We start from the raw sequence: 24,032 nt of genomic DNA on the forward strand, positions 1-24,032 counted from the left end.
GAACCCGGTTCGGGCGGAGGAAACCGACACCGAGCGAAGTGTCATCAGCAGCCGAGAGGAAACGGCTCTGTGGGGATTCCTTTGTTCGTGTGGCTCATGAAAAACTAAGAAAGTAACGCGGAGCAACGTCGCTACTTCCTCTTTAGTTTCGGATTCAAGTGAGATCAACGCACCGTTTTGACCCCCCAGAGCCAAAGATCCGCAACTGTTGTGAAGTTCTGGGCCATAGTTCGGTTCAACATAGAAGTTCAAGTTCAAAAGCAAAAGTGATTGAAACATAAAATTTTCTACAACCCTTGACACACCTGCCTCGCTGTGTTTTTATTATTAAATGAAAATAAAACAAAACAAGAAACAGTCAAATGTGCTGATAGTAAAACATTATTTATTGACTGGAAAAATATAGGGACCAAAAAGAGGAAGTGTGCAGTCAAAACAATCCCAAAGCGACCTTGACATGTCAGAGTTAATGTGCAGCAAGTAAAGCACTATAGTAAGTCATGCCATAAAGCAGAGGATGGTGGGTGTGGGCCGGGATGGGGGGGGGGAGGAGGGAAAAGGCCAGCTGTTTAGTTGAGACGGCATCGCAATTCAAAGCCACAACACAAGAAAATCAAAAATAAAAAGCTCCTGGGAGTCTCTTAGATTGCATCGATGTCGATATCATCCTCCTCCTTCTCAGATGCTTCTGGTTTCACCGTCTCCATCTTGAGCTCACGGGCGGAGGGCGAATACACCACCTGAGGACAGAGGACACAGCTGAGCACATCCAGAGGCCACGTCTGAAATATCACCAACCCATTTGTGTCAACAAGTAAGCAGAATGTCTCCAGACTCGTCCCCTTGTCCACACGCAGTAATTAAGGGCCAGTAACATCTCTCCAGCAGGTAACAGGAAACGCTCATCTTGTTCTGGTTTGTTTTTAAAGGCGTTTTACAGCGTCGACATCGTCTGTCTCCCTCTGCTGGCAGCGGAGCTAATTACAGCCGAGGTCCAGGTCACGTCAGTCTGACCCGGTTAGATCACCTTAAGCAGGTGCAGAGAAGCTTACACTCGCAATTCACACGGAAACCAGCAAATAACCTCACCTCTACGTTCTCATCCTCCTCCTCCTCCTCTTCCTCACTGCCCTCGCTCTCCTCTTCAGCCTCCTTCAGCCATTTGACAAAAGGAGCAGCCTTGGCGTGGATCTCTTTGGCAAGTTCCTTGGAGACGTACTTCTTAGAAACCTGGTGGATTTGAGGGTTGTGAAAATCAAAAACACACATTTCAGCAGCTGGATTACCTATAAAACATCTGTGACAGGCTCACCTTCTCTGCCCAGGCAAAAATGACGTCCTCCTCCAGCAGGTCAGCGTCGTAGAGCTCTTTAAGGATGATAGGAACACGAGGCAGCAGCTGAACCTGGTGCAGCTTCACAACACACTCGAACCCCCCCAGCAGATACTTTTGGGCTTTCTTGTTGTTATGGCAGAACTAAAATGTAAATAGAGACCAGCGTTAGGTTCCTTCTATTGAGAGGTGAAAGGATCTGAAGGTCAGACTAATCAATGGAATCGGTCAACGAGTCCCAACTTACGCGCAGAAAGTGGCGTTTATACTTCTTGATCTGGTCTCGGATGTTCTCGTTAAAGAGCAGCTCACTCAGGATGAGGGGGCCCATGGCCTTAACGTCCAGGCGCTCCGCCTCTGCCAAGATCTCCTTGTCGGCACCGTCGATGGTTTTGTTCTCCTTCCTTTGCTGCCAGTCAGAAAACAGCACCACCGTAAATGAGCAGGCACAGACGTCACCACAGTTGAAATACTACACAGAATATTAGTCACCAAAACCATTTTTAACATTATTCCTTTTCCTTCTGGTGATTTACTGTTGAGAAACTAAACATGCAACCTTTGATCGACCTGTTCAAACAGGGACTTGTTCTGATCCTGCTGGTTTCAGTGATGAATTATTCACCACAGCGGCTCAGAGGGCTGAAGGACACATCCTGGAGGCCACAGCCTTTAAATCAACAGCTCACATTTGGGTTTAGCTCGGTAAACAAGCGTCCACTGTCACCAAGAGGTGACACCTGGACCTGGTCCAGGTAACTCAAGCTCAGCTCCAGTCCGGCTCTGGCCCACAGATGCTGAGGGTATTCAACCGGCAGCCTCGGTACAAGCGTACAGTCTGACGCTGCTCACTTTGACAAAGTTGTAGAACAAATTGACCCGCTCTTCCAGGGGTTTCTCCAGATCCTCGCTCAGCGTCAGGTTCTTGGCGTGGTCGCTGATTTCCTCCATGCGCCGCCGCTGCGCCTCCTCCGTGGTCTCCTCTGCCCAGTCCTCATCTTCATCATCGCGATCCTTCGCACCAGACAGGAGAGGTCAAAGTTTACACGCAGCAGCATGAAGCGGTACATCGCGTAACCTAAACGTCAGGCCAACGTCACAGGGTCAAATCTGGTTAGTTCAGGGTTCCTATGACCAAGAGGACACGAGTCCATCGAACAAACAGCAGCAGTCAGACTGCGTTTCCTGTTGTGAAGGTACAGCTGCTCTACTGGAAACAGCAACTTCAACAATGGTCAGGAACCATTCAAAGCCCAATGAAACCCACCACAGCTTCAGGGGCGTCGATGTTGTCGTGGTTTCCAGCCTCTCCGCTGCCCGAGCCGTTCTCTTTGTCTTTTTTGCGGTTCTTTTTCTCTTTGTCTTTCTTTACAGATGCGGATCCACTATCCGTGCTTTCTGTGATGGTTGAAAAGTAAGGAAGTGGCATGAGCCAAAGTTATTTTTATCTCCCCCGGACGGGAACAGGTGAAGATATTTGAACGAGAATCTCACCAGGTGGGTTTTTAAGAATGAACGTGCAAAGTTTGTGTCTGGTGTCTAGCATGCCGCGGTATCCACAGGCCTTACAGGAAGTACCAATGGTTTGTTTCTTGGGGTTGACATGCTGGAACGAGAGGTTCTCCTTTAATCATGTGTCTCAGCGTTCACAAGCGTTACAGATGCTGCCCGAGACTCACCAGATCAGTTTCAGGGTTGTCGCACTCGGCACACAGCACAAATTTTTTGATGAACCCATCAAGCATGTCCTGCAACTTGTTCGCCTCGTGGGATCCGTTGACGATGTAACGGTCATTTTTGGTATCAAACTGGGTCTGAGCGCCGAGTTCACAACCAAAAAACTTGGTCGGGTCTACGAAAGAAAGCCGATATTTTAATAAGCAACAGGTTTTACCATTCCGACAGGACAGAGAAAAGCGAAGGCAGTACTGACATGTTGGAGGCCTGTTCAACGCCTTTGCAACGTCAACCATGTTGACAATGACCGTCTTGATTCCATTCCCTTTGCCTTCAACCTGGAAGCACAACAACAGAGGACTGGTTCAAACACCATCCAGAGAGGTTCACTAGTGAAACCAGCCTCGGGAAAGTTACCTTGGCAATCAGACGGGGCATCTTGTAGCGATAGAACTGGTCTGACACGCTGCGGTTGACGTTGACAGACATTTTGGATGGATGTTAGCACTATCAGTAAGATAAAAGGATCTTGGTTGGGGATTTTTCGGGATCTTCTGTCTGGAAAAGAGGGGATGACATAAACGACTGCAAGCGCGCTCGGTCTCTGACATGAAAAACGCTGTGCCGCTGTGGCCGCAAGCTCCTTGCTTGAAGGCTAGATTTCCACCACACAGGTTCCAACGGCTGCGCAACAGCTCTGAAACAGAGAGACAAATGCATATCAATATCTAATCCAGAAAGCTAGTTAATAGTGAACTCGGTGGAGAGGACATGCTGGTGTGAGAGAACAGGATGGGTGATTTACCGTTTCAACCCCTAAATGGAAAAGCCTTAAAAAGGAGTAGCCTATTTGGCCACTGTGAGAGAATCTTAGTACTTCCCTAGCGTTTATAATGCTATGCAATTATACGGAATGAATAAAATAAACACACACACGAGTCACATCACTGAAATAAAATCCTTCTCAACTGCCGGGGCGTTCAGGTATGACTACTGGGTGTCATAGATGGCAGATTACCAACAGAAGCAGCTGTATCCAGCCGTGACCCTTAAATACTGCTGACCACACTTGTTACAGCAAATATCTGCGTGATCCCCGGGTGGGTAAACAGGACAGACGCCAAACCCTGCGGCAGGACGGGGCGCTTTGTGTCCCTGGAGGTACCAAACAGTGGTGTGAAAGACCATTGTCACAGATGAGGGCCACGGGTAGGTCACACGGGGCCTTCTCTTGTCATTAGGTCAAAAACGGGAGGCCTAGCAGCTGCCACACACGTCCGGCACAAAGCTGCTGGAAAGGTGGCTGCTGGTTACGGGGCTTCCGCGGCGTGGCTGCCCACCAACGTCTGAATAACTCTTTTAAATGTGCCCAGAGCCGAGGTGTCCCAGAAGGGCACAGGTCGGGCTATTTCGGAAGGAAGCTAACTAGCTTAGCTCAGCGCTTGGTGCAGAGTGCGTCACAGCCAGCGCGCACGAGTGGAGCGCCTGGGAGGCGCCATTTTGATCGAGAGCGGCTACGATCCCTTATTACTGCGCCACAGCGCTCGCGATCACCGTGCTTATCTAACGAATTCGCGCAGCATATGTCGCGTCAAAGGCTCGGCTGGTGTGAAAAGTGGCTCCGACAACTCACCGTTTTCGCAAAACAAAGACATAAACACAACGCTGATCGTCCAAGAGCCGCAGTGAACGGTGGTCGATGGCTGGTGCTGAAGTTGTATCGATTGCAGCAGGGTTCTTAATGGTTCTTTGCCTTTCAAAAGATGCACCGGTCAACCCCCTAATGCGTCCAAACAGTGCAGGTGCCAGGCTCACAGACAGAAGGCTGCTATCCAGAACGTCCTCGGGGTTTGGGGACCTGGGGGCGGAAAAACGCGGCGTTAACACCCGGAGCTACTAGCATCTTCCGTTGTGACAGTTCCCCTTGTTGAATGGGGCGATTACGTATATTATCTGATGGTAAAAAAAAAAAAAATCAACAACACCAACTTAAAACCACACCGTGAACCATTTTAGACCGATTAGTTGTGCGTGGCTTGTAACCCAATAAATAGATGGCGTCAGCCCCGTAAGATGCTCCAAGTAGCGTTAGACGGGAATTTTATCAAATGAACCAATTTAAGAGCAGATTAAATGAGACCGGATCCTTAATTAGGCACAGCTACCCGTATAAGTGATTACTAATTCGTCGTCAGCGCGTCTGTGATTAAAAAACGGAAGAATATAACGCTAAAGCTTCAGGAAATAGACACATCCTGCGGTTAGAAGCCAAGCGTTGACGACTGGGAGACAATTAAATGAAGAGTGTCGTTTAACTCTGGGTAGCTGGCTTCATTTTCTAGTCTGAAATCCACGTCACGATAAGCACAGCGTAATTACCTGATTTCTGTCCGCACCTTACCTCTCGAATGTTCTGGGAAAAGCTGCTAAATGCGTCGCTTTAACCTACTATCGTCAAGAGAACGGAAGCAAGGGCAGTGGTTACCGTTTCCGGTTATGACAACGCCTTCAAATTTAAAGCATGGATAGATCTTTAACCTAATGCATGAAAGGATCATTTTTGACTGGAAACATTTGTGGGACATTTGTTTTAAATTACAATGTTTGCAATTTGCGCAAGTATAACCACGAAGAGTGGCCCCACCCGCGGCGTGGTCTGCACGTCAACAAGTTTCTTTTATTTTGAAAGGCTACATAATTGTGGTTCCTCATCGGATGACGCAATGACGCTGTACGTGCAAAGGTGCTTCCTGAAATTGACTCGCGCAAGCAGCAAGATAGAAGATGGTGAGTAGGAATTTCCTAAAGTCAACATTTTTCCCATTTAACGTCCAGCTTTTGAACCACTGACGTGCATGATGTTGCCTTGGATTGGACGCTGTCGTGGAGATGGTGGCGTCGAGGTTTGAGCGCGTCCACGACGCCTGTTTCCAGGTTTAAACGTTAGCTTCATTCCGAGATGGAGCAACGGTCACATGACAGATGGACACTTTCGTCCCTATTTTCACACTTCAGCCCTGGAAACGCTCCTTCCATCCGCACAACTCGGTTTTGCTCTGTCAGATTTATTTTCAGCTTTTTATTGATCGTTTTATTAACGCTGTCAATTTTTAAAATGTTTTGCGGTATTTAGATGTGCTAGCGAGCTGGGCTAACGAGCTAGCTTCTGTGGAACTTTTTATTTTTCATAACCGAGTTTTCAGCCCAAATGTAAATGATTTAATCATCACTACTACGTGCTACAACTGACGCGCTCAGCAGTTAAACATGCACGTAATTCACCGATTTGTCCCGTCTGAGCAAAGTGACTGTAAAAATGGTCAATTTTCTGTTGTTAATTTATATTTCTGGGTTTTGATCCACTTCCATTCATCGTATTGAGTTCTTTGATGTGCATGCACGTTTTTGCATTTGTCTTTGACCACGTTTACTTTATGATTATCACTAACATCACCCATTAACCATTGATTCTGCCACATTGTTTAATTTTCTTGTGTTTTTGAGTGATTCATAACTGCTAAGTTAATCCATTCACTTTTTAACTTTTCGTTTCTAATTTCAGTTTAACTTTTGGTGTTTGTTCTTGATTTTACCTCTCCATGCACATTGTCTTTCTCCACTATCTCACCACTTTCCTGCACCTCCTACCTTGCCTGTCTCCAATCATCCAGGCCGGTCATCGGGTAAGTGTCCTCGCTCTGTGTTGGATCCCTCTTCTGGCTCTTCTGCCTGGCGTACTAACACGATATTGCAAAGTTTTGCAGTCCACCAACGTATCGACTTTGCAACGAGCTCAGCTTTCAGCATCTCTTCTTTAACATGGAAGTAGAACGTTTGGTATCACGGTTTGGTAGCGAGATACAAGTGAGGTGAAAACTGTCCGAGGTGTTTGGAGGACCTGATGGGTCTTTTAGGTCATGTTCAAAGCTTCAGTTGGACAGGAAATTTACGGTTGAGGTCGATGCCAGTGGTACAATACGGTGTAGGGCTGTAGTGATGCAAAGCCACACAGATTAGTAGGTTGCTTGGAGTTCAGAAAAGCCTCTCAGATCCCTCAGCCGGACCAGTCCCGACTTTCTTTTTAGGAGCAGTGGTCTTTGCACCAGTAGGTGCCTGTAGGGCTTCCTCACAAATGTCTGAGGACAGGAGAACTCCCAGAGGAAGCCCGTCCCACCAGGGGTCTCGTCTTTAACCTTGACAGTGATGCAGCCATCCCACATCATAATATCGTATTCGGTTATATTGAAGTTGTCTTTAGTCAGGTTAAAATGGTCCCAACAACAGATATTGAGTGTCTGAAATCTGTTGCCGATGCAATTCAGTTGATTTCCAAGAAAAATAACTTCTTTTGACTCATGTATTTAGTGTTTATACTGGTAGTCAACCTTAAAGTATCCAAATATATGAATCCACTGTTGTAATTCTGTTTAAATGATGGTCACATTCCAACAGTTTGAATTCAGGCACTTGATATACTTGGTTTGTTGTGTAACCTTTCTAATCTACAAGCTTGTGCCGCTTGATTAAGTGTGATGATCTAGCATTTTAACCAGGGGCAAGTTTTGGGGGTATGAGATAATTTAGTAATTTTAAAGTCAAAGTGCACGATAGTGACAGATTAATGATGAGAAGCGAATAGAAAAGCCCTGCTGGCGTCTGCTCAGCCCACTGAGAGGACACCACAGAGCACTTTGCTTGGCCCACTCCCTTTTTGACTTATCTTTGTGTGATGTCACAGTTGGTCCTGGTGTTAGGTGACCTGCACATCCCTCACCGATGCAACACCCTGCCGGCCAAGTTCAAGAAGCTGTTGGTCCCCGGGAAGATCCAGCACATCCTCTGCACAGGCAATCTCTGCACCAAGGAAAGTTATGACTACCTGAAGACGCTCGCCGGAGACGTCCACATAGTCCGGGGGGACTTTGATGAGGTCTGTATAGGATTTTGGGAACAGCATTGGAATTATTGAGGGGGCTCATAGAAACCAACATGCAATTAAACACAAGAGGTTGTCGTCAAATATTCAAATGTTCCCTGTCAGAACCTGAACTACCCCGAGCAGAAGGTGGTCACTGTGGGCCAGTTCAAGATCGGGCTCATCCACGGGCACCAGGTCATCCCCTGGGGCGACATGGCCAGCCTGGCACTCCTCCAGAGGCAGCTGGACGTAGACATCCTCATCTCTGGACACACACACAAGTTTGAGGCTTTCGAGAACGAGAACAAGTTTTACATCAACCCTGGTTCCGCCACAGGGGCCTACAGCGCACTGGAAAGGTAGATGTCCTGCAGGTGTAACCGCAGAAGTGGTGAGGGAAAGACGTGAAACGTGCCTGTCTTCTCTCTTTACAGTAACATCATCCCCTCCTTCGTATTAATGGACATCCAGGCGTCAACAGTGGTGACGTACGTTTATCAGCTGATTGGTGACGATGTGAAGGTGGAAAGAATCGAGTACAAGAAAACTTAAAGGAAGGTGGGACGAGGAGTTTGGTTTCCATTGCTCAGCATTGTTGCTTCCCATCCACCAGGGGGCAGCATCTCTCCTGCAGTCATGTTAGCTGGTCAGTCGGCCAACTCTGAACAACCTGTGTATTATATTGTGTATACGACATCAGCATTTGCTTGAAACCAAGCTGTCACAGTAATTGAGAGAACGCAATAAGATCACATGTATTTGTTTTCCAAAGGATTATTTGGTGCCATTTTCTTTTACTTATTTTTGATCTTTGCATTTATTATTTCCTGTACATGGAAACAACTAATCAGGCCTTTAGCTTCAGGTAGTCGGCCTTCTGTCATTTATTTCCCCTCCACAATAAAGGTCTAATTTCACCAACTCTCTGGTTTTGTCTTAATTCCAGTGATGGAAAAAGAGCATGAAAATTCATGAAAATAAGGACTGAAAAAATCCTCACACATGGTCTGAATCCTCTTCCGCACAGCTCGTCCAAAAACCACCCTAAATTACTGTAAGTTGATGTTTCAGTTCCTGTAAATTAGCTTTGCAGTTGTTTTTGTCGCCGGACCGGAGGCCACCGAAGCTGCGGTTCAACCACTGAACAGCTGAAAGTGAAGCTGTTACTGGACGTTCTCCGAACACGCGTCGTCCCGTCCTGCGATGCAGAGAAGACCGAGAGAGGCGTCCAGCTCTTCCTCCTCCAACAGTCGGATCGTGGCTCCTGGATACAACAAACCCGCTGAAGCAGAACCACAGTCTAAGATTTGTACGTCTGATTAAAGAAATACGCCTACTTTGTCTTGAGGATGAGCTTTTTTTTCTTCGGATTGAGGCGTTGGAAGGTCTGTTTTAAGGGAAAGAGGCTAATTTTAAACTGTTTTCAATCGTTTCACGAAGGTTTGGAATGTGCTCCTCTCACCTGAATGACGGGGGGCTTCTGTCGGCACGTTTGGAGTTTGTCTTTTTATTCTTGACTTTTGCTCCAGGACAAAGTTCAGCTTGAGTTTCGTTGCCGTGGACAACCCCCAGACCGTCGGCGCGGGCGCCCACAGAGCGGCTGCCCCCTGGAACAGAGTTACTGAGCAGCTTCTGACAGTGGAAGTGAAACTGCAAACCAAGTTAAAGAAGGTCGAGTCTGAAAATGCCCAGAATTGAAGAAGAGCCATTTCGGTGTCTGCTTCTCTATCATGTTGATGATAAAATAAAGCGATTAAACAAACAGAGAAATCAAAGTGAAACCACTTTAATGGGGATTGTGCCTCTAAAAATAGTCCCACGGCAAATAAAAAAAGGGGAAACCCCAGAATAACAGGAGACTTTGGATTGACCGATAACACGAGTGTGGTGTGGAGACACCGTCTTCTATCTGAGCAGTTCTGGACCACAAACTATGGAATCTATCGACGATCCATAGGTTTACAGCCTGGTCCTGCTCAAGGTTTCTTCCTGTTAAAGGGGAGTTTTTCCTTGCCACTGTTGCTTGTCTGGGGTCAGGCCCTGGGATTCTGGAAAGCGCCTTGAAACAATTTTGATTGTATAAGACGCTGTATAAATAAAGATTGATTTGATTTGATTTTGACAGTCCTCACCTGAGGGAGTGCACCTGTGCAACACGTTCATGTAGTGCTGCGTGATGAGGCCACGGACGTGCGTGTCGCTGTGCGAAGCCGCAATGTTGCACAGGTACTCCCTCTGAGCTGGGGTCAGCGCGGTGTGCTGAGGTCAAGAGGTCAGAGGGGGATGAGTGGGAATATAAAAGATGCAGCATCTTATATGACTTGGAGCACCAACAGTGTTTTACAATAAGGTAGACAGACATGCACGCCTGTCGCTTTGGCGGACATCAGCCAGTCGTACCTTGAGGAAGGGGGCCGTGCTCACGGCTCCTGGGATGGGCAGCGCCGCGTCCTGTTGGAGCCTCGCCGCTGTGTTATCTGTTAAAGCTGTAGGGATACAGAAGATCCACAGCAGATCAGGAAAAAGGAGATTTTATTCTGGATTTCCTGTTCTGACATTTAACAGGGCTGAATTTGACGGTGAGCCGACTTCATCCGGCTGATTTTAAGCTGCTTTTTTAAACTATTCTGTGGTTAAAGTGAGCTCTCGTTATCTTCCTTCCTGCACTGTAACGTATCAGGTTTGACCCAGCTGAGGTTTAGGATTTCCCCTCCTTTTCCACCGGTCTTATCACGCTGCCGTGTCACCAGTACAAAACCAGATTCTCCAGTTTCGCCTCCAACGGGACACCTGGGTCCACGCCCTCAGGGTCGAGGGCGGATGGCGTATCCCTGAAACATACCCGTTTGGGATTCGTTCGTCCCGGCGGTCCTGCAGCACAAAGGGCAAGACAGACCATAAATCCCCCAGCAGCCCTCAACACCCACACCTGGAAGTCCACATATTTGAGTTCCGACTTTTCATTCGCACATAAAGTCACAATTATGGTGAAATTATTGGATATCAGACATGACCAGACATGAAAACAACGAGAAGCACAAATAAGATTCAAATCATACAAAAGAAACACAAAGTTTTGGTTCAGACATGGCACCAACATTGTGGAAAGTATTGAAAACCTGTGGAAACATGAGCGAGAAGCATTCCGACACGGATACCTGCTCAGATCTTCATCCTGATGGCGTCTCTGGACCTTCTGAGTCACTGCAAACCTCACACGTTTTGTCACGTCCATCTGCACCCGGAAACAGCTGAGCTGTTCAGGACCTCGCTGACAGGTACGGTGACACCTGAGCCCGGTCACCTGCCCCACACGCGGGTGACACAGAAACAACAAGAATTGAATATGTCCTGTTTATACTTTCGTGTTTCTAAAACTTCTCCATTAACTACGATTAAATCCAACCAAAGCAGCTCATTTTGCAGCATAAATCAGCGTAAAGGGAACATTTGATGCCGTTATTTTTTTGCTTGGATTTTATAACACCTGTAAAATCTTTTGGAAATTACCTCTTTTTCGAGAGGGAAAGTTTGTCAGACCTGCATGTTCAACATCAAATACCATCCCATGAATAACGGGAGTCTATCAACACTTTAAAATCCACTTTATATTCATGTAAACCCCTCATGGACGTAACCGGGGGCAACAGTGGTGCAAATTGTGAGTATTGTTGGTGTTACGTAGTGACCTAACAGGAAGAAGATTCTCTTTCATAGTCACGTTTCCATTCCTTTGTTCACTCTTCCTTCCCATCCCCGCTATAAAGGGAAAGTAAAAATGTGGTGGGAAATTCCGGTCATCAGCTTTAAGAGCCACTCCGAGTACAACAATACAACACTTCAGAGACAAACGTGCACCATATTCCACCGGCCACAGATTAAAGCTGATCTGAAAACGATGAAAAGGATTTATTCTCGGCTGAAAGAGAGCAGGACACCTTTACTTGGTAAGATTTGTTATTCCCATCATTTGTGCACAGCAGGTGTGTTTATGTCTGTTTATACCTGTTTATGTCAGTTTATGTCTATACGGGTGTCTAATTACACCCGTCTATCTCCGTGGTGCAACATCAAAGAGACATTACAAGTTAAAGTTTAGCCCATCGCTCCAGAGCCGAAATGATTGTTTTGTTGTTAAATTTTGTGTGATTTACAAATAGGAAGCTTAGTTTAAAATAACTGAACCACAGAATAAATTCAGACTCTGAATATGCAAACAAATGTGTAGTTATTAATTATTAATTGAAAGGCGTCGGTACTGAGCACAACCAGCAGGTGGCACCAACGCTGCCATCGGAAGGCTAAATTATCATCTCACCTCAGGGCCACCAGATGTCCTCATAAGTGTACTTCTTCACAGGACACAACCAGGCAGGGAGCACGCTCCCTTTGGTCCAGGAGAACCTGAGCTGTTATGGGCTTGAAGCCCCCCTGGTCCAGGAACTGGCTACCAGCCATGATGATAGCATACAAACCATAGTGTGCACCCTCCCGAGGCCACCAGCAGACCTTCCTGGGAACCTCCACCAGTACCTGCTAGCTGTCCAGGAAACTGTGCGGAAGGACCTGGGCAGGCTGGGCCCCCACCTGAAGAGTCTGGGCTCGATGGGAGCACAGGTTGAAAGCTATCACCGTCAGATATTCGACTGCTTCAATCATCTGCTGCAGAAGATAAACGACCATCAGAGTCTCTTCATCCTCATGACGTGGGTCTGCCAAACGTATCTGAGGTAAATACAAGTAACGCTGCACTTTCAGTGAAGAAGAACGGAAGCAGAACGTTTCATCGCTCCATCTGAGTGAATCAGTTACATGTATGATCAACCAACATTTGAGTCATAAACCAGTCGATCTGTGGTTGCTTCCCAGTCAGGAGATGTTTGGTCCACTTCTTCTTCAGGACCTTGATGTAAGAAAGAACGTGGACCTGCTGCTGTTGACAGAGTGGGTCACAAATGCAAAGAACAAACTGCTTCATAGCGTAAAGGTAAGAACCCAAACCTGCTGCACCCGTCAGTCCTTTCAGCCCTGAAACATTAAGACTCGGTTTTAATGTTTCTGTCCTCAGGAGGACTTCAGAGCTTCAGTGGGGAGAATCCTGGAAATGGACAGAACACATGTCGATGGCAATAACGAGGAAGCTTGTATCAGGTTCTATGTGGACATTATCCAGGTCTGTGGATTTTTGGGGTTTATTCTTTTTAAAGCTAATCTAACAGTGATGGTAACAGTAGTGTTTTAATTCTAAGTTGACCGAGAGACTGTCCACGAGCGCAGGCAGAATCAGCTCCTCACTGGTATCTGAGGTTCGAGAGATTTGCTTCCAGGAGCTGCTGAACATGTTGCGGAGGTGAGGGAGACACTGTGACCGCAGGACCGGGGGGTCTTTACAATGGTTCATGCTGAGGTTTGCGTTGGTTCTGTAGGTACAAAGATGAACAAATGGAGCTCCTTGAGAAGAAAACAAAAATGGACGAAAGAGAAATGACCTATTTCCTAAAGACCCTGAAAACCTGCAAAGAAATTAAGTGAGAACTCTTCTAATTTACCTCATTAGACGCAGTATTACCAGCTAACAGCACTCAACAGAAGATCGACATCATTTTCAACGTTTCCTTTCAGGCAGCACGTCAGGACCAAAACTGCGGACGTCACAAGGAGCCTCCTTCAGGACATCGTGGCGGTGCTGGAACCCATGGAGGCCTTTACTTTAACCTGTGTGAAGAAAATGATGTCAAAGGTTGCAAAGGTAACGTCCAATATACCGATGATAGCTGATTAAAAGCTGCAGCGCTCTCATAGATCGCCCTCCTGTCCCAACAGAGCCTCCTGAAGTCCTACTTCACAGGGAAGAACAAACAATTCTTCTACTTGATCCACAAAGTGAAGACCTGTTTTCCAAATGAGAAGTGGTGTCAGGACGTCATGGAGGTACGTTACAACACCTGAAGGGACAATAGGACGGTTAAGAGCTTCTACCCAGTTGAGAAGAGTTTTTGTTCTGAATAAAAGTTAAACGGTGTCTCTGTTGACCTCTGTGCACCAGAAGGTCGTGGTCGAGATCTACAACATCATCGCTCACACGTACCTCACATACCTCGTCAAAGTCCGTCAGAACAAACTGACCAATTGCTGGAGTCCAAACATCGGCCAAACGGTCACAGAAGATGCTGAGCTTCTTCACGACACCATCTCAGAGCTGGTGAGAGCAGCGGTCGTGGCGACACCCACGGCCTGTTTTTAAAACATCCAATAACAGCCCTTAACTGCCGCGTTCCTCCCACCAGGTTCCCAGTGTCGACCTTTTGAACCCGATATTGAAAGTGACAGAGCTGCTGGAGTGTGATTCTCATGATATGGTGCTTCTAACAATGGGAACCTTGCTCCAGGAATTTCCCCTGCTGCGGTAAACCTTCATCACATCTCTTTATCATCATGACATCATGACACAGAGAAAAGTATCTATAGGCAAAGACCGCGCCTGGTGGTCAACGGAGGAACTGCACCTTCCTAACCTTGCCTTGTGTTTGGTTCCCCTCAGAGAGGACCCGGTTCTGCAGGTGGCACTGCTGCGATGGAACGGTCTCTCAGTATGGCAGGCCAGGGAGGTCCTGGAGGCCATTCCTGGGCGGCGACACTCCACGTCTGTCTTATGGTACTGCTGTCTGGCCTGAGGCAGGAGACCGAACGCTGTATTAATATTTATTTCCCGAGCTCTGCTGTAGTTATGGTCAGTAAGGACTATCATGCTTCAGGAACAAAGATCCAGTTTTACTGAATGTGTCATTAATATAGCTGCCGTACAATTTGTTCTCAAATTAAAAAGCAATGTTTTTTATTATTTATTTTTTTTAAGGGTATGCAAATCTTTTATAGAAAATCCAAAAGAAGCTAGTCATTTACAGATTAAAAAAAAATCCCACTACTTTACATGCACTTACATTGACATATGTATCACATAAAATATACGAACACAAACTGAAATTATTTTATCACTTGTTAATGTAATCAGTAATATACTCATTACTGCAAATAATGTCTTAGACGTACATATTAATTTAGTTTCCCATTTCCAGCTATAGTTTAAAATTTAATACGTTGTTGTTTTAAAAATATATTCGTTATTTATTGATTGTGACAATTAATTTATCGATAAAGTTTTGTTTTGAAAGAAGACGAAGAAGAAAATGGTTCTGTTTATTTGGGAAAATTTCCGTAGCATAGCATGCTAACACTTGTCAATTACTACCGGTACTTGTTTCTTCCTTCAAAGTTATTAGACGTTGAAAAAAACTGTATTGTTGTAAACCTGTCTGTCGTTGACACTTTCCGTTCGTTGTATTTGCCAGAAAAGTGAATAAAAGTCATAAAATAGACGAGTAATTACTCACTTTTATTTCCCGTCGTCACGCTAATGGCCTCAACGCTACCAGCGATGGGAGAAGCGGTTCCTAAACATGCAAACACGTGCAAAGGTGCTTCCTGAAATTGACTCGCGCAAGCAGCAAGATAGAAGATGGTGAATAGGAATTTCCTAAAATCAACATTTTTCCCATTTAACGTCCAGCTTTTGAACCACTGACGTGCATGATGTTGCCTTGGATTGGACGCTGTCGTGGAGATGGTGGCGTCGAGGTTTGAGCGCGTCCACGACGCCTGTTTCCAGGTTTAAACGTTAGCTTCATTCCGAGATGGAGCAACGGTCACATGACAGATGGACACTTTCGTCCCTATTTTCACACTTCAGCCCTGGAAACGCTCCTTCCATCCGCACAACTCGGTTTTGCTCTGTCAGATTTATTTTCAGCTTTTTATTGATCGTTTTATTAACGCTGTCAATTTTTAAAATGTTTTGCGGTATTTAGATGTGCTAGCGAGCTGGGCTAACGAGCTAGCTTCTGTGGAACTTTTTATTTTTCATAACCGAGTTTTCAGCCCAAATGTAAATGATTTAATCATCACTACTACGTGCTACAACTGACGCGCTCAGCAGTTAAACATGCACGTAATTCACCGATTTGTCCCGTCTGAGCAAAGTGACTGTAAAAATGGTCAATTTTCTGTTGTTAATTTATATTTCTGGGTTTTGATCCACTTCCATTCATCGTATTGAGTTCTTTGATGTGCATGCACGTTTTTGCATTTGTCTTTGACCACGTTTACTTTATGATTATCACTAACATCACTCATTAACCATTGATTCTGCCACATTGTTTAATTTTCTTGTGTTTTTGAGTGATTCATAACTGCTAAGTTAATCCATTCACTTTTTAACTTTTCGTTTCTAATTTCAGTTTAACTTTTGGTGTTTGTTCTTGATTTTACCTCTCCATGCACATTGTCTTTCTCCACTATCTCACCACTTTCCTGCACCTCCTACCTTGCCTGTCTCCAATCATCCAGGCTGGTCATCGGGTAAGTGTCCTCGCTCTGTGTTGGATCCCTCTTCTGGCTCTTCTGCCTGGCGTACTAACACGATATTGCAAAGTTTTGCAGTCCACCAACGTATCGACTTTGCAACGAGCTCAGCTTTCAGCATCTCTTCTTTAACATGGAAGTAGAACGTTTGGTATCACGGTTCGGTAGGGAGATACAAGTGAGGTGAAAACTGTCCGAGGTGTTTGGAGGACCTGATGGGTCTTTTAGGTCATGTTCAAAGCTTCAGTTGGACAGGAAATTTACAGTTGAGGTCGATGCCAGTGGTACAATACAGTGTAGGGCTGTAGTGATGCAAAGCCACACAGATTAGTAGGTTGCTTGGAGTTCAGAAAAGCCTCTCAGATCCCTCAGCCGGACCAGTCCCGACTTTCTTTTTAGGAGCAGTGGTCTTGATGATGAGAAGCGAATAGAAAAGCCCTGCTGGCGTCTGCTCAGCACACTGAGAGGACACCACAGAGCACTTTGCTTGGCCCACTCCCTTTTTGAGTTATCTTTGTGTGATGTCACAGTTGGTCCTGGTGTTAGGTGACCTGCACATCCCTCACCGATGCAACACCCTGCCGGCCAAGTTCAAGAAGCTGTTGGTCCCCGGGAAGATCCAGCACATCCTCTGCACAGGCAATCTCTGCACCAAGGAAAGTTATGACTACCTGAAGACGCTCGCCGGAGACGTCCACATAGTCCGGGGGGACTTCGATGAGGTCTGTATAGGATTTTGGGAACAGCTTTGGAATTATTGAGGGGGCTCATAGAAACCAACATGCAATTAAACACAAGAGCTTGTCGTCAAATTGGGTCACAAATATTCAAATGTTCCCTGTCAGAACCTGAACTACCCCGAGCAGAAGGTGGTCACTGTGGGCCAGTTCAAGATCGGGCTCATCCACGGGCACCAGGTCATCCCCTGGGGCGACATGGCCAGCCTGGCACTCCTCCAGAGGCAGCTGGACGTAGACATCCTCATCTCTGGACACACACACAAGTTTGAGGCTTTCGAGAACGAGAACAAGTTTTACATCAACCCTGGTTCCGCCACAGGGGCCTACAGCGCACTGGAAAGGTAGATGTCCTGCAGGTGTAACCGCAGAAGTGGTGATGGAAAGACGTGAAACGTGCCTGTCTTCTCTCTTTACAGTAACATCATCCCCTCCTTCGTATTAATGGACATCCAGGCGTCAACAGTGGTGACGTACGTTTATCAGCTGATTGGTGACGATGTGAAGGTGGAAAGAATCGAGTACAAGAAAACTTAAAGGAAGGTGGGACGAGGAGTTTGGTTTCCATTGCTCAGCATTGTTGCTTCCCATCCACCAGGGGGCAGCATCTCTCCTGCAGTCATGTTAGCTGGTCAGTCGGCCAACTCTGAACAACCTGTGTATTATATTGTGTATACGACATCAGCATTTGCTTGAAACCAAGCTGTCACAGTAATTGAGAGAACGCAATAAGATCACATGTATTTGTTTTCCAAAGGATTATTTGGTGCCATTTTCTTTTACTTATTTTTGATCTTTGCATTTATTATTTCCTGTACATGGAAACAACTAATCAGGCCTTTAGCTTCAGGTAGTCGGCCTTCTGTCATTTATTTCCCCTCCACAATAAAGGTCTAATTTCACCAACTCTCTGGTTTTGTCTTAATTCCAGTGATGGAAAAAGAGCATGAAAATTCATGAAAATAAGGACTGAAAAAATCCTCACACATGGTCTGAATCCTCTTCCGCACAGCTCGTCCAAAATCTCACTTCATCAAAAACCACCCTAAATTACTGTAAGTTGATGTTTCAGTTCCTGTAAATTAGCTTTGCAGTTGTTTTTGTCCAGACCGGGCTCGCCGGACCGGAGGGCACCGAAGCTGCGGTTCAACCACTGAACAGATGAAAGTGAAGCTGTTACTGGACGTTCTCCGAACACGCGTCGTCCCGTCCTGTGATGCAGAGAAGACTGAGAGAGGCGTCCAGCTCTTCCTCCTCTTCCTCCTCCTCCTCCAACAGTCGGATCGTGGCTCCTGGATACAACAAACCCGCTGAAGCAGAACCACAGTCTAAGATTTGTACGTCTGATTAAAGAAATACGCCTACTTTGTGTTGAGGATGAGCTTTTTTTTCTTCGGATTGAGGCGTTGGAAGGTCTGTTTTAATGGAAAGAGGCTAATTTTAAACTGTTTTCAATCGTTTCACGAAGGTTTGGAATGTGCTCCTCTCACCTGAATGACGGGGGGCTTCTGTCGGCACGGTTGGAGTTAGTCTTTTTATTCTTGACTTTTGCTCCAGGACAAAGTTCAGCTTGAGTTTCGTTGCCGTGGACAACCCCCAGACCGTCGGCGCGGGCGCCCACAGAGCGGCTGCCCCCTGGAACAGAGTTACTGAGCAGCTTCTGACAGTGGAAGTGAAACTGCAAACCAAGTTAAAGAAGGTCGAGTCTGAAAATGCCCAGAATTGAAGAAGAGCCATTTCGGTGTCTGCTTCTCTATCATGTTGATGATAAAATAAAGCGATTAAACAAACAGAGAAATCAAAGTGAAACCACTTTAATGGGGATTGTGCCTCTAAAAATAGTCCCACGGCAAATAAAAAAAGGGGAAACCCCAGAATAACAGGAGACTTTGGATTGACCGATAACACGAGTGTGGTGTGGAGACACCGTCTTCTATCTGAGCAGTTCTGGACCACAAACTATGGAATCTATCGACGATCCATAGGTTTACAGCCTGGTCCTGCTCAAGGTTTCTTCCTGTTAAAGGGGAGTTTTTCCTTGCCACTGTTGCTTGTCTGGGGTCAGGCCCTGGGATTCTGGAAAGCGCCTTGAAACAATTTTGATTGTATAAGACGCTGTATAAATAAAGATTGATTTGATTTGATTTTGACAGTCCTCACCTGAGGGAGTGCACCTGTGCAACACGTTCATGTAGTGCTGCGTGATGAGGCCACGGACGTGCGTGTCGCTGTGCGAAGCCGCAATGTTGCACAGGTACTCCCTCTGAGCTGGGGTCAGCGCGGTGTGCTGAGGTCAAGAGGTCAGAGGGGGATGAGTGGGAATATAAAAGATGCAGCATCTTATATGACTTGGAGCACCAACAGTGTTTTACAATAAGGTAGACAGACATGCACGCCTGTTGCTTTGGTGGACATCAGCCAGTCGTACCTTGAGGAAGGGGGCCGTGCTCACGGCTCCTGGGATGGGCAGCGCCGCGTCCTGTTGGAGCCTCGCCGCTGTGTTATCTGTTAAAGCTGTAGGGATACAGAAGATCCACAGCAGATCAGGAAAAAGGAGATTTTATTCTGGATTTCCTGTTCTGACATTTAACAGGGCTGAATTTGACGGTGAGCCGACTTCATCCGGCTGATTTTAAGCTGCTTTTTTAAACTATTCTGTGGTTAAAGTGAGCTCTCGTTATCTTCCTTCCTGCACTGTAACGTATCAGGTTTGACCCAGCTGAGGTTTAGGATTTCCCCTCCTTTTCCACCGGTCTTATCACGCTGCCGTGTCACCAGTACAAAACCAGATTCTTCAATTTCGCCTCCAACGGGACACCTGGGTCCACGCCCTCAGGGTCGAGGGCGGATGGCGTATCCCTGAAACATACCCGTTTGGGATTCGTTCGTCCCGGCGGTCCTGCAGCACAAAGGGCAAGACAGACCATAAATCCCCCAGCAGCCCTCAACACCCACACCTGGAAGTCCACATATTTGAGTTCCGACTTTTCATTCGCACATAAAGTCACAATTATGGTGAAATTATTGGATATCAGACATGACCAGACATGAAAACAACGAGAAGCACAAATAAGATTCAAATCATACAAAAGAAACACAAAGTTTTGGTTCAGACATGGCGCCAACATTGTGGAAAGTATTGAAAACCTGTGGAAATGTGAGCGAGAAGCATTCCGACACGGATACCTGCTCAGATCTTCATCCTGATGGCGTCTCTGGACCTTCTGAGTCACTGCAAACCTCACACGTTTTGTCACGTCCATCTGCACCCGGAAACAGCTGAGCTGTTCAGGACCTCGCTGACAGGTACGGTGACACCTGAGCCCGGTCACCTGCCCCACACGCGGGTGACACGGAAACAAGAAGAATTGAATATGTCCTGTTTATACTTTCGTGTTTCTAAAACTTCTCCATTAACTACGATTAAATCCAACCAAAGCAGCTCATTTTGCAGCATAAATCAGCATAAAGGGAACATTTGATGCCGTTATTTTTTTGCTTGGATTTTATAACACCTGTAAAATCTTTTGGAAAGTACCTCTTTTTCCGAGAGGGAAAGTTTGTCAGACCTGCATGTTCAACATCAAATACCATCCCATGAATAACGGGAGTCTATCAACACTTTAAAATCCACTTTATATTCATGTAAACCCCTCATGGACGTAACCGGGGGCAACAGTGGTGCAAATTGTGAGTATTGTTGGTGTTACGTAGTGGCCTAACAGGAAGAAGATTCTCTTTCATAGTCACGTTTCCATTCCTTTGCTCACTCTTCCTTCCCATCCCCCGCATAAAAGGGAAAGTGAAAATGTGGTGGGAAATTCCGGTCATCAGCTTTAAGAGCCACTCCGAGTACAACAATACAACACTTTAGAGACAAACGTGCACCATATTCCACCGGCCACAGATTAAAGCTGATCTGAAAACGATGAAAAGGATTTATTCTCGGCTGAAAGAGAGCAGGACACCTTTACTTGGTAAGATTTGTTATTCCCATCATTTGTGCACAGCAGGTGTGTTTATGTCTGTTTATACCTGTTTATGTCAGTTTATGTCTATACGGGTGTCTAATTACACCCGTCTATCTCCGTGGTGCAACATCAAAGAGACATTACAAGTTAAAGTTTAGCCCATCGCTCCAGAGCCGAAATGATTGTTTTTTTGTTAAATTTTGTGTGATTTACAAATAGGAAGCTTAGTTTAAAATAACTGAACCACAGAATAAATTCAGACTCTGAATATGCAAACAAATATGTAGTTATTAATTATTAATTGAAAGGCGTCGGTACTGAACACAACCAGCAGGTGGCACCAACGCTGCCATCGGAAAGCTAAATTATCATCTCACCTCAGGGCCACCAGATGTCCTCATAAGTGTACTTCTTCACAGGACACAACCAGGCAGAGAGCACGCTCCCTTTGGTCCAGGACAGCCTCAGCTGTGATGGGCTTCAGAGTGACCACGACCCCCTGGTCCAGGAACTGGCTACCAGCCATGATGATGGCCCACAAACCATAGTGTGCACCCTCCCGAGGCCACCAGCAGACCTTCCTGGGAACCTCTGCCAGTACCTGCTCGCTGTGCAGGAAACTGTACGGAAGGACCTGGGCCCCCACCTGAAGAATCTGGGCTCGATGGGAGCACAGGTTGAAAGCTATCACCGTCAGATATTCGACTGCTTCAATCATCTGCTGCAGAAGATAAACGACCATCAGAGTCTCTTCATCCTCATGACGTGGGTCTGCCAAACGTATCCGAGGTAAATACAAGTAACGCTGCACTTTCAGTGAAGAAGAACGGAAGCAGAACGTTTCATCGCTCCATCTGAGTGAATCAGTTACGTGTGATCAACCAACATTTGAGTCATAAACCAGTCGATCTGTGGTTGCTTCCCAGTCAGGAGATGTTTGGTCCACCTCTTCTTCAGGACCTTGATGTAAGAAAGAACGTGGACCTGCTGCTGTTGACAGAGTGGGTCACAAATGCAAAGAACAAACTGCTTCATAGCGTAAAGGTAAGAACCCAAACCTGCTGCACCCGTCAGTCCTTTCAGCCCTGAAACATTAAGACTCGGTTTTAATGTTTCTGTCCTCAGGAGGACTTCAGAGCTTCAGTGGGGAGAATCCTGGAAATGGACAGAACACATGTCGATGGCAATAACGAGGAAGCTTGTATCAGGTTCTACGTGGACATTATCCAGGTCTGTGGATTTTTGGGGTTTATTCTTTTTAAAGCTAATCTAACAGTGATGGTAACAGTAGTGTTTTAATTCTAAGTTGACCGAGGGACTGTCCACGAGCGCAGGCAGAATCAGCTCCTCACTGGTATCTGAGGTTCGAGAGATTTGCTTCCAGGAGCTGCTGAACATGTTGCGGAGGTGAGGGAGACACTGTGACTGCAGGACCGGGGGGTCTTTACAATGGTTCATGCTGAGGTTTGCGTTGGTTCTGTAGGTACAAAGATGAACAAATGGAGCTCCTTGAGAAGAAAACAAAAATGGACGAAAGAGAAATGACCTATTTCCTAAAGACCCTGAAAACCTGCAAAGAAATTAAGTGAGAACTCTTCTAATTTACCTCATTAGACGCAGTATTACCAGCTAACAGCACTCAACAGAAGATCGACATCATTTTCAACGTTTCCTTTCAGGCAGCACGTCAGGACCACAACTGCGGACGTCACAAGGAGCCTCCTTCAGGACATCGTGGCGGTGCTGGAACACATGGAGGCCTTTACTTTAACCTGTGTGAAGAAAATGATGTCAAAGGTTGCAAAGGTAACGTCCAATATACCGATGATAGCTGATTAAAAGCTGCAGCGCTCTCATAGATCGCCCTCCTGTCCCAACAGAGCCTCCTGAAGTCCTACTTCACAGGGAAGAACAAACAATACTTCTACTTGAGCCACAAAGTGAAGACCTGTTTTCCAAAGGAGAGGTGGTGTCAGGACGTCATGGAGGTACGTTACAACACCTGAAGGGACAATAGGACGGTTAAGAGCTTCTACCCAGTTGAGAAGAGTTTTTGTTCTGAATAAAAGTTAAACGGTGTCTCTGTTGACCTCTGTGCACCAGAAGGTCGTGGTCGAGATCTACAACATCATCGCTCACACGTACCTCACATACCTCGTCAAAGTCCGTCAGAACAAACTGACCAATTGCTGGAGTCCAAACATCGGCCAAACGGTCACAGAAGATGCTGAGCTTCTTCACGACACCATCTCAGAGCTGGTGAGAGCAGCGGTCGTGGCGACACCCACGGCCTGTTTTTAAAACATCCAATAACAGCCCTTAACTGCCGCGTTCCTCCCACCAGGTTCCCAGTGTCGACCTTTTGAACCCGATATTGAAAGTGACAGAGCTGCTGGAGTGTGATTCTCATGATATGGTGCTTCTAACAATGGGAACCTTGCTCCAGGAATTTCCCCTGCTGCGGTAAACCTTCATCACATCTCTTTATCATCATGACATCATGACACAGAGAAAAGTATCTATAGGCAAAGACCGCGCCTGGTGGTCAACGGAGGAACTGCACCTTCCTAACCTTGCCTTGTGTTTGGTTCCCCTCAGAGAGGACCCGGTTCTGCAGGTGGCACTGCTGCGATGGAACCGTCTCTCAGCATGGCAGGCCAGGGAGGTCCTGGAGGCCATTTCTGGGCAGCGATACTCCACGTCTGTCTTATGGTACTGCTGTCTGGCCTGAGGCAGGAGACCGAACGCTGTATTAATATTTATTTCCCGAGCTCTGCTGTAGTTATGGTCAGTAAGGACTATCATGCTTCAGGAACAAAGATCCAGTTTTACTGAATGTGTCATTAATATAGCTGCCGTACAATTTGTTCTCAAATTAAAAAGCAATGTTTTTTATTATTTTTTTAAGGGTATGCAAATCTTTTATAGAAAATCCAAAAGAAGTTAGTCATTTACAGATTTAAAAAAAAAAAAACCTA

At 46.2% G+C, this 24,032-nt stretch overlaps 6 protein-coding genes and 2 long non-coding RNA genes across 11 annotated transcripts; 4 read left to right on the forward strand and 4 right to left on the reverse strand.

The window, feature by feature from the left end:
* Window positions 1–365: 365 nt before the first annotated feature.
* eif5 (eukaryotic translation initiation factor 5) lies at window positions 366–5,549 on the reverse strand. 2 transcript variants are annotated; one of them, XM_057011613.1, is made up of 12 exons: window positions 5,412–5,549; window positions 4,644–4,868; window positions 3,428–3,707; window positions 3,267–3,348; window positions 3,013–3,185; window positions 2,828–2,939; window positions 2,601–2,731; window positions 2,186–2,347; window positions 1,581–1,742; window positions 1,313–1,477; window positions 1,090–1,230; window positions 366–740 (listed from the first exon to the last, which is right to left on the reverse strand). In XM_057011613.1, the coding sequence occupies exons 3-12, from the start codon at window positions 3,497–3,499 to the stop codon at window positions 642–644; spliced, it is 1,299 nt and encodes a 432-aa protein (XP_056867593.1). In that variant the 5' UTR covers window positions 3,500–3,707; window positions 4,644–4,868; window positions 5,412–5,549; the 3' UTR covers window positions 366–641. The 2 variants fall into 2 exon arrangements, with proteins under 2 accessions (XP_056867593.1, XP_056867592.1); XM_057011612.1 differs by having other exon boundaries at window positions 5,390–5,506.
* Window positions 5,550–5,663: 114 nt separating this feature from the next.
* LOC130513063 (vacuolar protein sorting-associated protein 29) lies at window positions 5,664–8,849 on the forward strand. Of its 2 annotated transcripts, XM_057011618.1 has the most exons (5): window positions 5,780–5,797; window positions 6,682–6,693; window positions 7,749–7,940; window positions 8,052–8,287; window positions 8,363–8,849. In XM_057011618.1, exons 1-5 carry the CDS (start codon window positions 5,795–5,797, stop codon window positions 8,478–8,480), a joined length of 561 nt encoding a protein of 186 aa, XP_056867598.1. In that variant the 5' UTR covers window positions 5,780–5,794; the 3' UTR covers window positions 8,481–8,849. The 2 variants fall into 2 exon arrangements, with proteins under 2 accessions (XP_056867599.1, XP_056867598.1); XM_057011619.1 differs by lacking the exon at window positions 6,682–6,693 and having other exon boundaries at window positions 5,664–5,797.
* A 2,651-nt stretch (window positions 8,850–11,500) lies between these two features.
* LOC130513053 (exocyst complex component 3-like) lies at window positions 11,501–15,304 on the forward strand. Its single transcript, XM_057011609.1, has 11 exons — window positions 11,501–11,875; window positions 12,289–12,658; window positions 12,798–12,915; window positions 12,997–13,101; window positions 13,178–13,278; window positions 13,355–13,456; window positions 13,551–13,677; window positions 13,752–13,859; window positions 13,975–14,130; window positions 14,216–14,334; window positions 14,470–15,304. Exons 1-11 carry the CDS (start codon window positions 11,707–11,709, stop codon window positions 14,600–14,602), a joined length of 1,608 nt encoding a protein of 535 aa, XP_056867589.1. The 5' UTR covers window positions 11,501–11,706; the 3' UTR covers window positions 14,603–15,304.
* On the reverse strand, window positions 14,021–16,029 carry LOC130513066 (uncharacterized). Its single transcript, XR_008946605.1, has 3 exons — window positions 15,320–16,029; window positions 14,444–14,598; window positions 14,021–14,162 (listed from the first exon to the last, which is right to left on the reverse strand). It is a non-coding gene; the product is annotated as an uncharacterized LOC130513066 (long non-coding RNA).
* Window positions 15,338–17,989, forward strand: LOC130513060 (vacuolar protein sorting-associated protein 29). 2 transcript variants are annotated; one of them, XM_057011617.1, is made up of 4 exons: window positions 15,338–15,447; window positions 16,877–17,068; window positions 17,192–17,427; window positions 17,503–17,989. In XM_057011617.1, exons 1-4 carry the CDS (start codon window positions 15,445–15,447, stop codon window positions 17,618–17,620), a joined length of 549 nt encoding a protein of 182 aa, XP_056867597.1. In that variant the 5' UTR covers window positions 15,338–15,444; the 3' UTR covers window positions 17,621–17,989. The 2 variants fall into 2 exon arrangements, with proteins under 2 accessions (XP_056867597.1, XP_056867596.1); XM_057011616.1 differs by lacking the exon at window positions 15,338–15,447 and adding an exon at window positions 16,184–16,343.
* LOC130513059 (uncharacterized) lies at window positions 17,856–21,930 on the reverse strand. The gene is made up of 9 exons (XM_057011615.1): window positions 21,794–21,930; window positions 21,432–21,709; window positions 20,270–20,415; window positions 19,954–19,982; window positions 19,512–19,597; window positions 19,244–19,370; window positions 18,574–18,718; window positions 18,449–18,498; window positions 17,856–18,375 (listed from the first exon to the last, which is right to left on the reverse strand). The coding sequence occupies exons 2-9, from the start codon at window positions 21,453–21,455 to the stop codon at window positions 18,260–18,262; spliced, it is 723 nt and encodes a 240-aa protein (XP_056867595.1). The 5' UTR covers window positions 21,456–21,709; window positions 21,794–21,930; the 3' UTR covers window positions 17,856–18,259.
* Window positions 20,444–23,971, forward strand: LOC130513054 (exocyst complex component 3-like). Its single transcript, XM_057011610.1, has 11 exons — window positions 20,444–21,060; window positions 21,474–21,843; window positions 21,981–22,098; window positions 22,180–22,284; window positions 22,361–22,461; window positions 22,538–22,639; window positions 22,734–22,860; window positions 22,935–23,042; window positions 23,158–23,313; window positions 23,399–23,517; window positions 23,653–23,971. The coding sequence occupies exons 1-11, from the start codon at window positions 21,012–21,014 to the stop codon at window positions 23,783–23,785; spliced, it is 1,488 nt and encodes a 495-aa protein (XP_056867590.1). The 5' UTR covers window positions 20,444–21,011; the 3' UTR covers window positions 23,786–23,971.
* Window positions 22,081–22,965, reverse strand: LOC130513067 (uncharacterized). Its single transcript, XR_008946606.1, has 3 exons — window positions 22,661–22,965; window positions 22,407–22,531; window positions 22,081–22,209 (listed from the first exon to the last, which is right to left on the reverse strand). It is a non-coding gene; the product is annotated as an uncharacterized LOC130513067 (long non-coding RNA).
* Window positions 23,972–24,032: the final 61 nt, after the last annotated feature.

The sequence above is a fragment of the Takifugu flavidus genome, chromosome 16 (assembly GCF_003711565.1).
Source record: "Takifugu flavidus isolate HTHZ2018 chromosome 16, ASM371156v2, whole genome shotgun sequence".
NCBI lineage: Eukaryota > Metazoa > Chordata > Actinopteri > Tetraodontiformes > Tetraodontidae > Takifugu > Takifugu flavidus.

What these genes read in the sequence shown, in the direction of transcription:
- eif5 (XM_057011613.1), bottom strand. Translation starts at nt 3,499, where the DNA reads ATGTCTGTCAACGTCAACCGCAGCGTGTCAGACCAGTTCTATCGCTAC. An exon ending in ACAACCCTGAAACTGATCTG is followed by an intron (nt 2,940 to 3,012) that starts GTGAGTCTCGGG and finishes CTCTCGTTCCAG; the next exon opens with CATGTCAACCCCAAGAAACA. An exon ending in TGTTCTACAACTTTGTCAAA is followed by an intron (nt 1,743 to 2,185) that starts GTGAGCAGCGTC and finishes TCTGACTGGCAG; the next exon opens with CAAAGGAAGGAGAACAAAAC.
- LOC130513063 (XM_057011618.1), top strand. An exon ending in TCCGGGGGGACTTTGATGAG is followed by an intron (nt 7,941 to 8,051) that starts GTCTGTATAGGA and finishes GTTCCCTGTCAG; the next exon opens with AACCTGAACTACCCCGAGCA. An exon ending in GCCTACAGCGCACTGGAAAG is followed by an intron (nt 8,288 to 8,362) that starts GTAGATGTCCTG and finishes CTCTCTTTACAG; the next exon opens with TAACATCATCCCCTCCTTCG.
- LOC130513053 (XM_057011609.1), top strand. Translation starts at nt 11,707, where the DNA reads ATGTGGTGGGAAATTCCGGTCATCAGCTTTAAGAGCCACTCCGAGTAC. An exon ending in GTCTGCCAAACGTATCTGAG is followed by an intron (nt 12,659 to 12,797) that starts GTAAATACAAGT and finishes GTTGCTTCCCAG; the next exon opens with TCAGGAGATGTTTGGTCCAC. An exon ending in AACTGCTTCATAGCGTAAAG is followed by an intron (nt 12,916 to 12,996) that starts GTAAGAACCCAA and finishes TTCTGTCCTCAG; the next exon opens with GAGGACTTCAGAGCTTCAGT.
- LOC130513060 (XM_057011616.1), top strand. Translation starts at nt 16,260, where the DNA reads ATGCACATTGTCTTTCTCCACTATCTCACCACTTTCCTGCACCTCCTA. An exon ending in TCATCCAGGCTGGTCATCGG is followed by an intron (nt 16,344 to 16,876) that starts GTAAGTGTCCTC and finishes GTGATGTCACAG; the next exon opens with TTGGTCCTGGTGTTAGGTGA. An exon ending in TCCGGGGGGACTTCGATGAG is followed by an intron (nt 17,069 to 17,191) that starts GTCTGTATAGGA and finishes GTTCCCTGTCAG; the next exon opens with AACCTGAACTACCCCGAGCA.
- LOC130513054 (XM_057011610.1), top strand. Translation starts at nt 21,012, where the DNA reads ATGAAAAGGATTTATTCTCGGCTGAAAGAGAGCAGGACACCTTTACTT. An exon ending in AACTGCTTCATAGCGTAAAG is followed by an intron (nt 22,099 to 22,179) that starts GTAAGAACCCAA and finishes TTCTGTCCTCAG; the next exon opens with GAGGACTTCAGAGCTTCAGT. An exon ending in CAGGAATTTCCCCTGCTGCG is followed by an intron (nt 23,518 to 23,652) that starts GTAAACCTTCAT and finishes GGTTCCCCTCAG; the next exon opens with AGAGGACCCGGTTCTGCAGG.
- LOC130513059 (XM_057011615.1), bottom strand. Translation starts at nt 21,455, where the DNA reads ATGAGGACATCTGGTGGCCCTGAG. An exon ending in CAGGATGAAGATCTGAGCAG is followed by an intron (nt 19,983 to 20,269) that starts GTATCCGTGTCG and finishes TTTGTGCTGCAG; the next exon opens with GACCGCCGGGACGAACGAAT. An exon ending in AGAAGCCCCCCGTCATTCAG is followed by an intron (nt 18,499 to 18,573) that starts GTGAGAGGAGCA and finishes CCATTAAAACAG; the next exon opens with ACCTTCCAACGCCTCAATCC.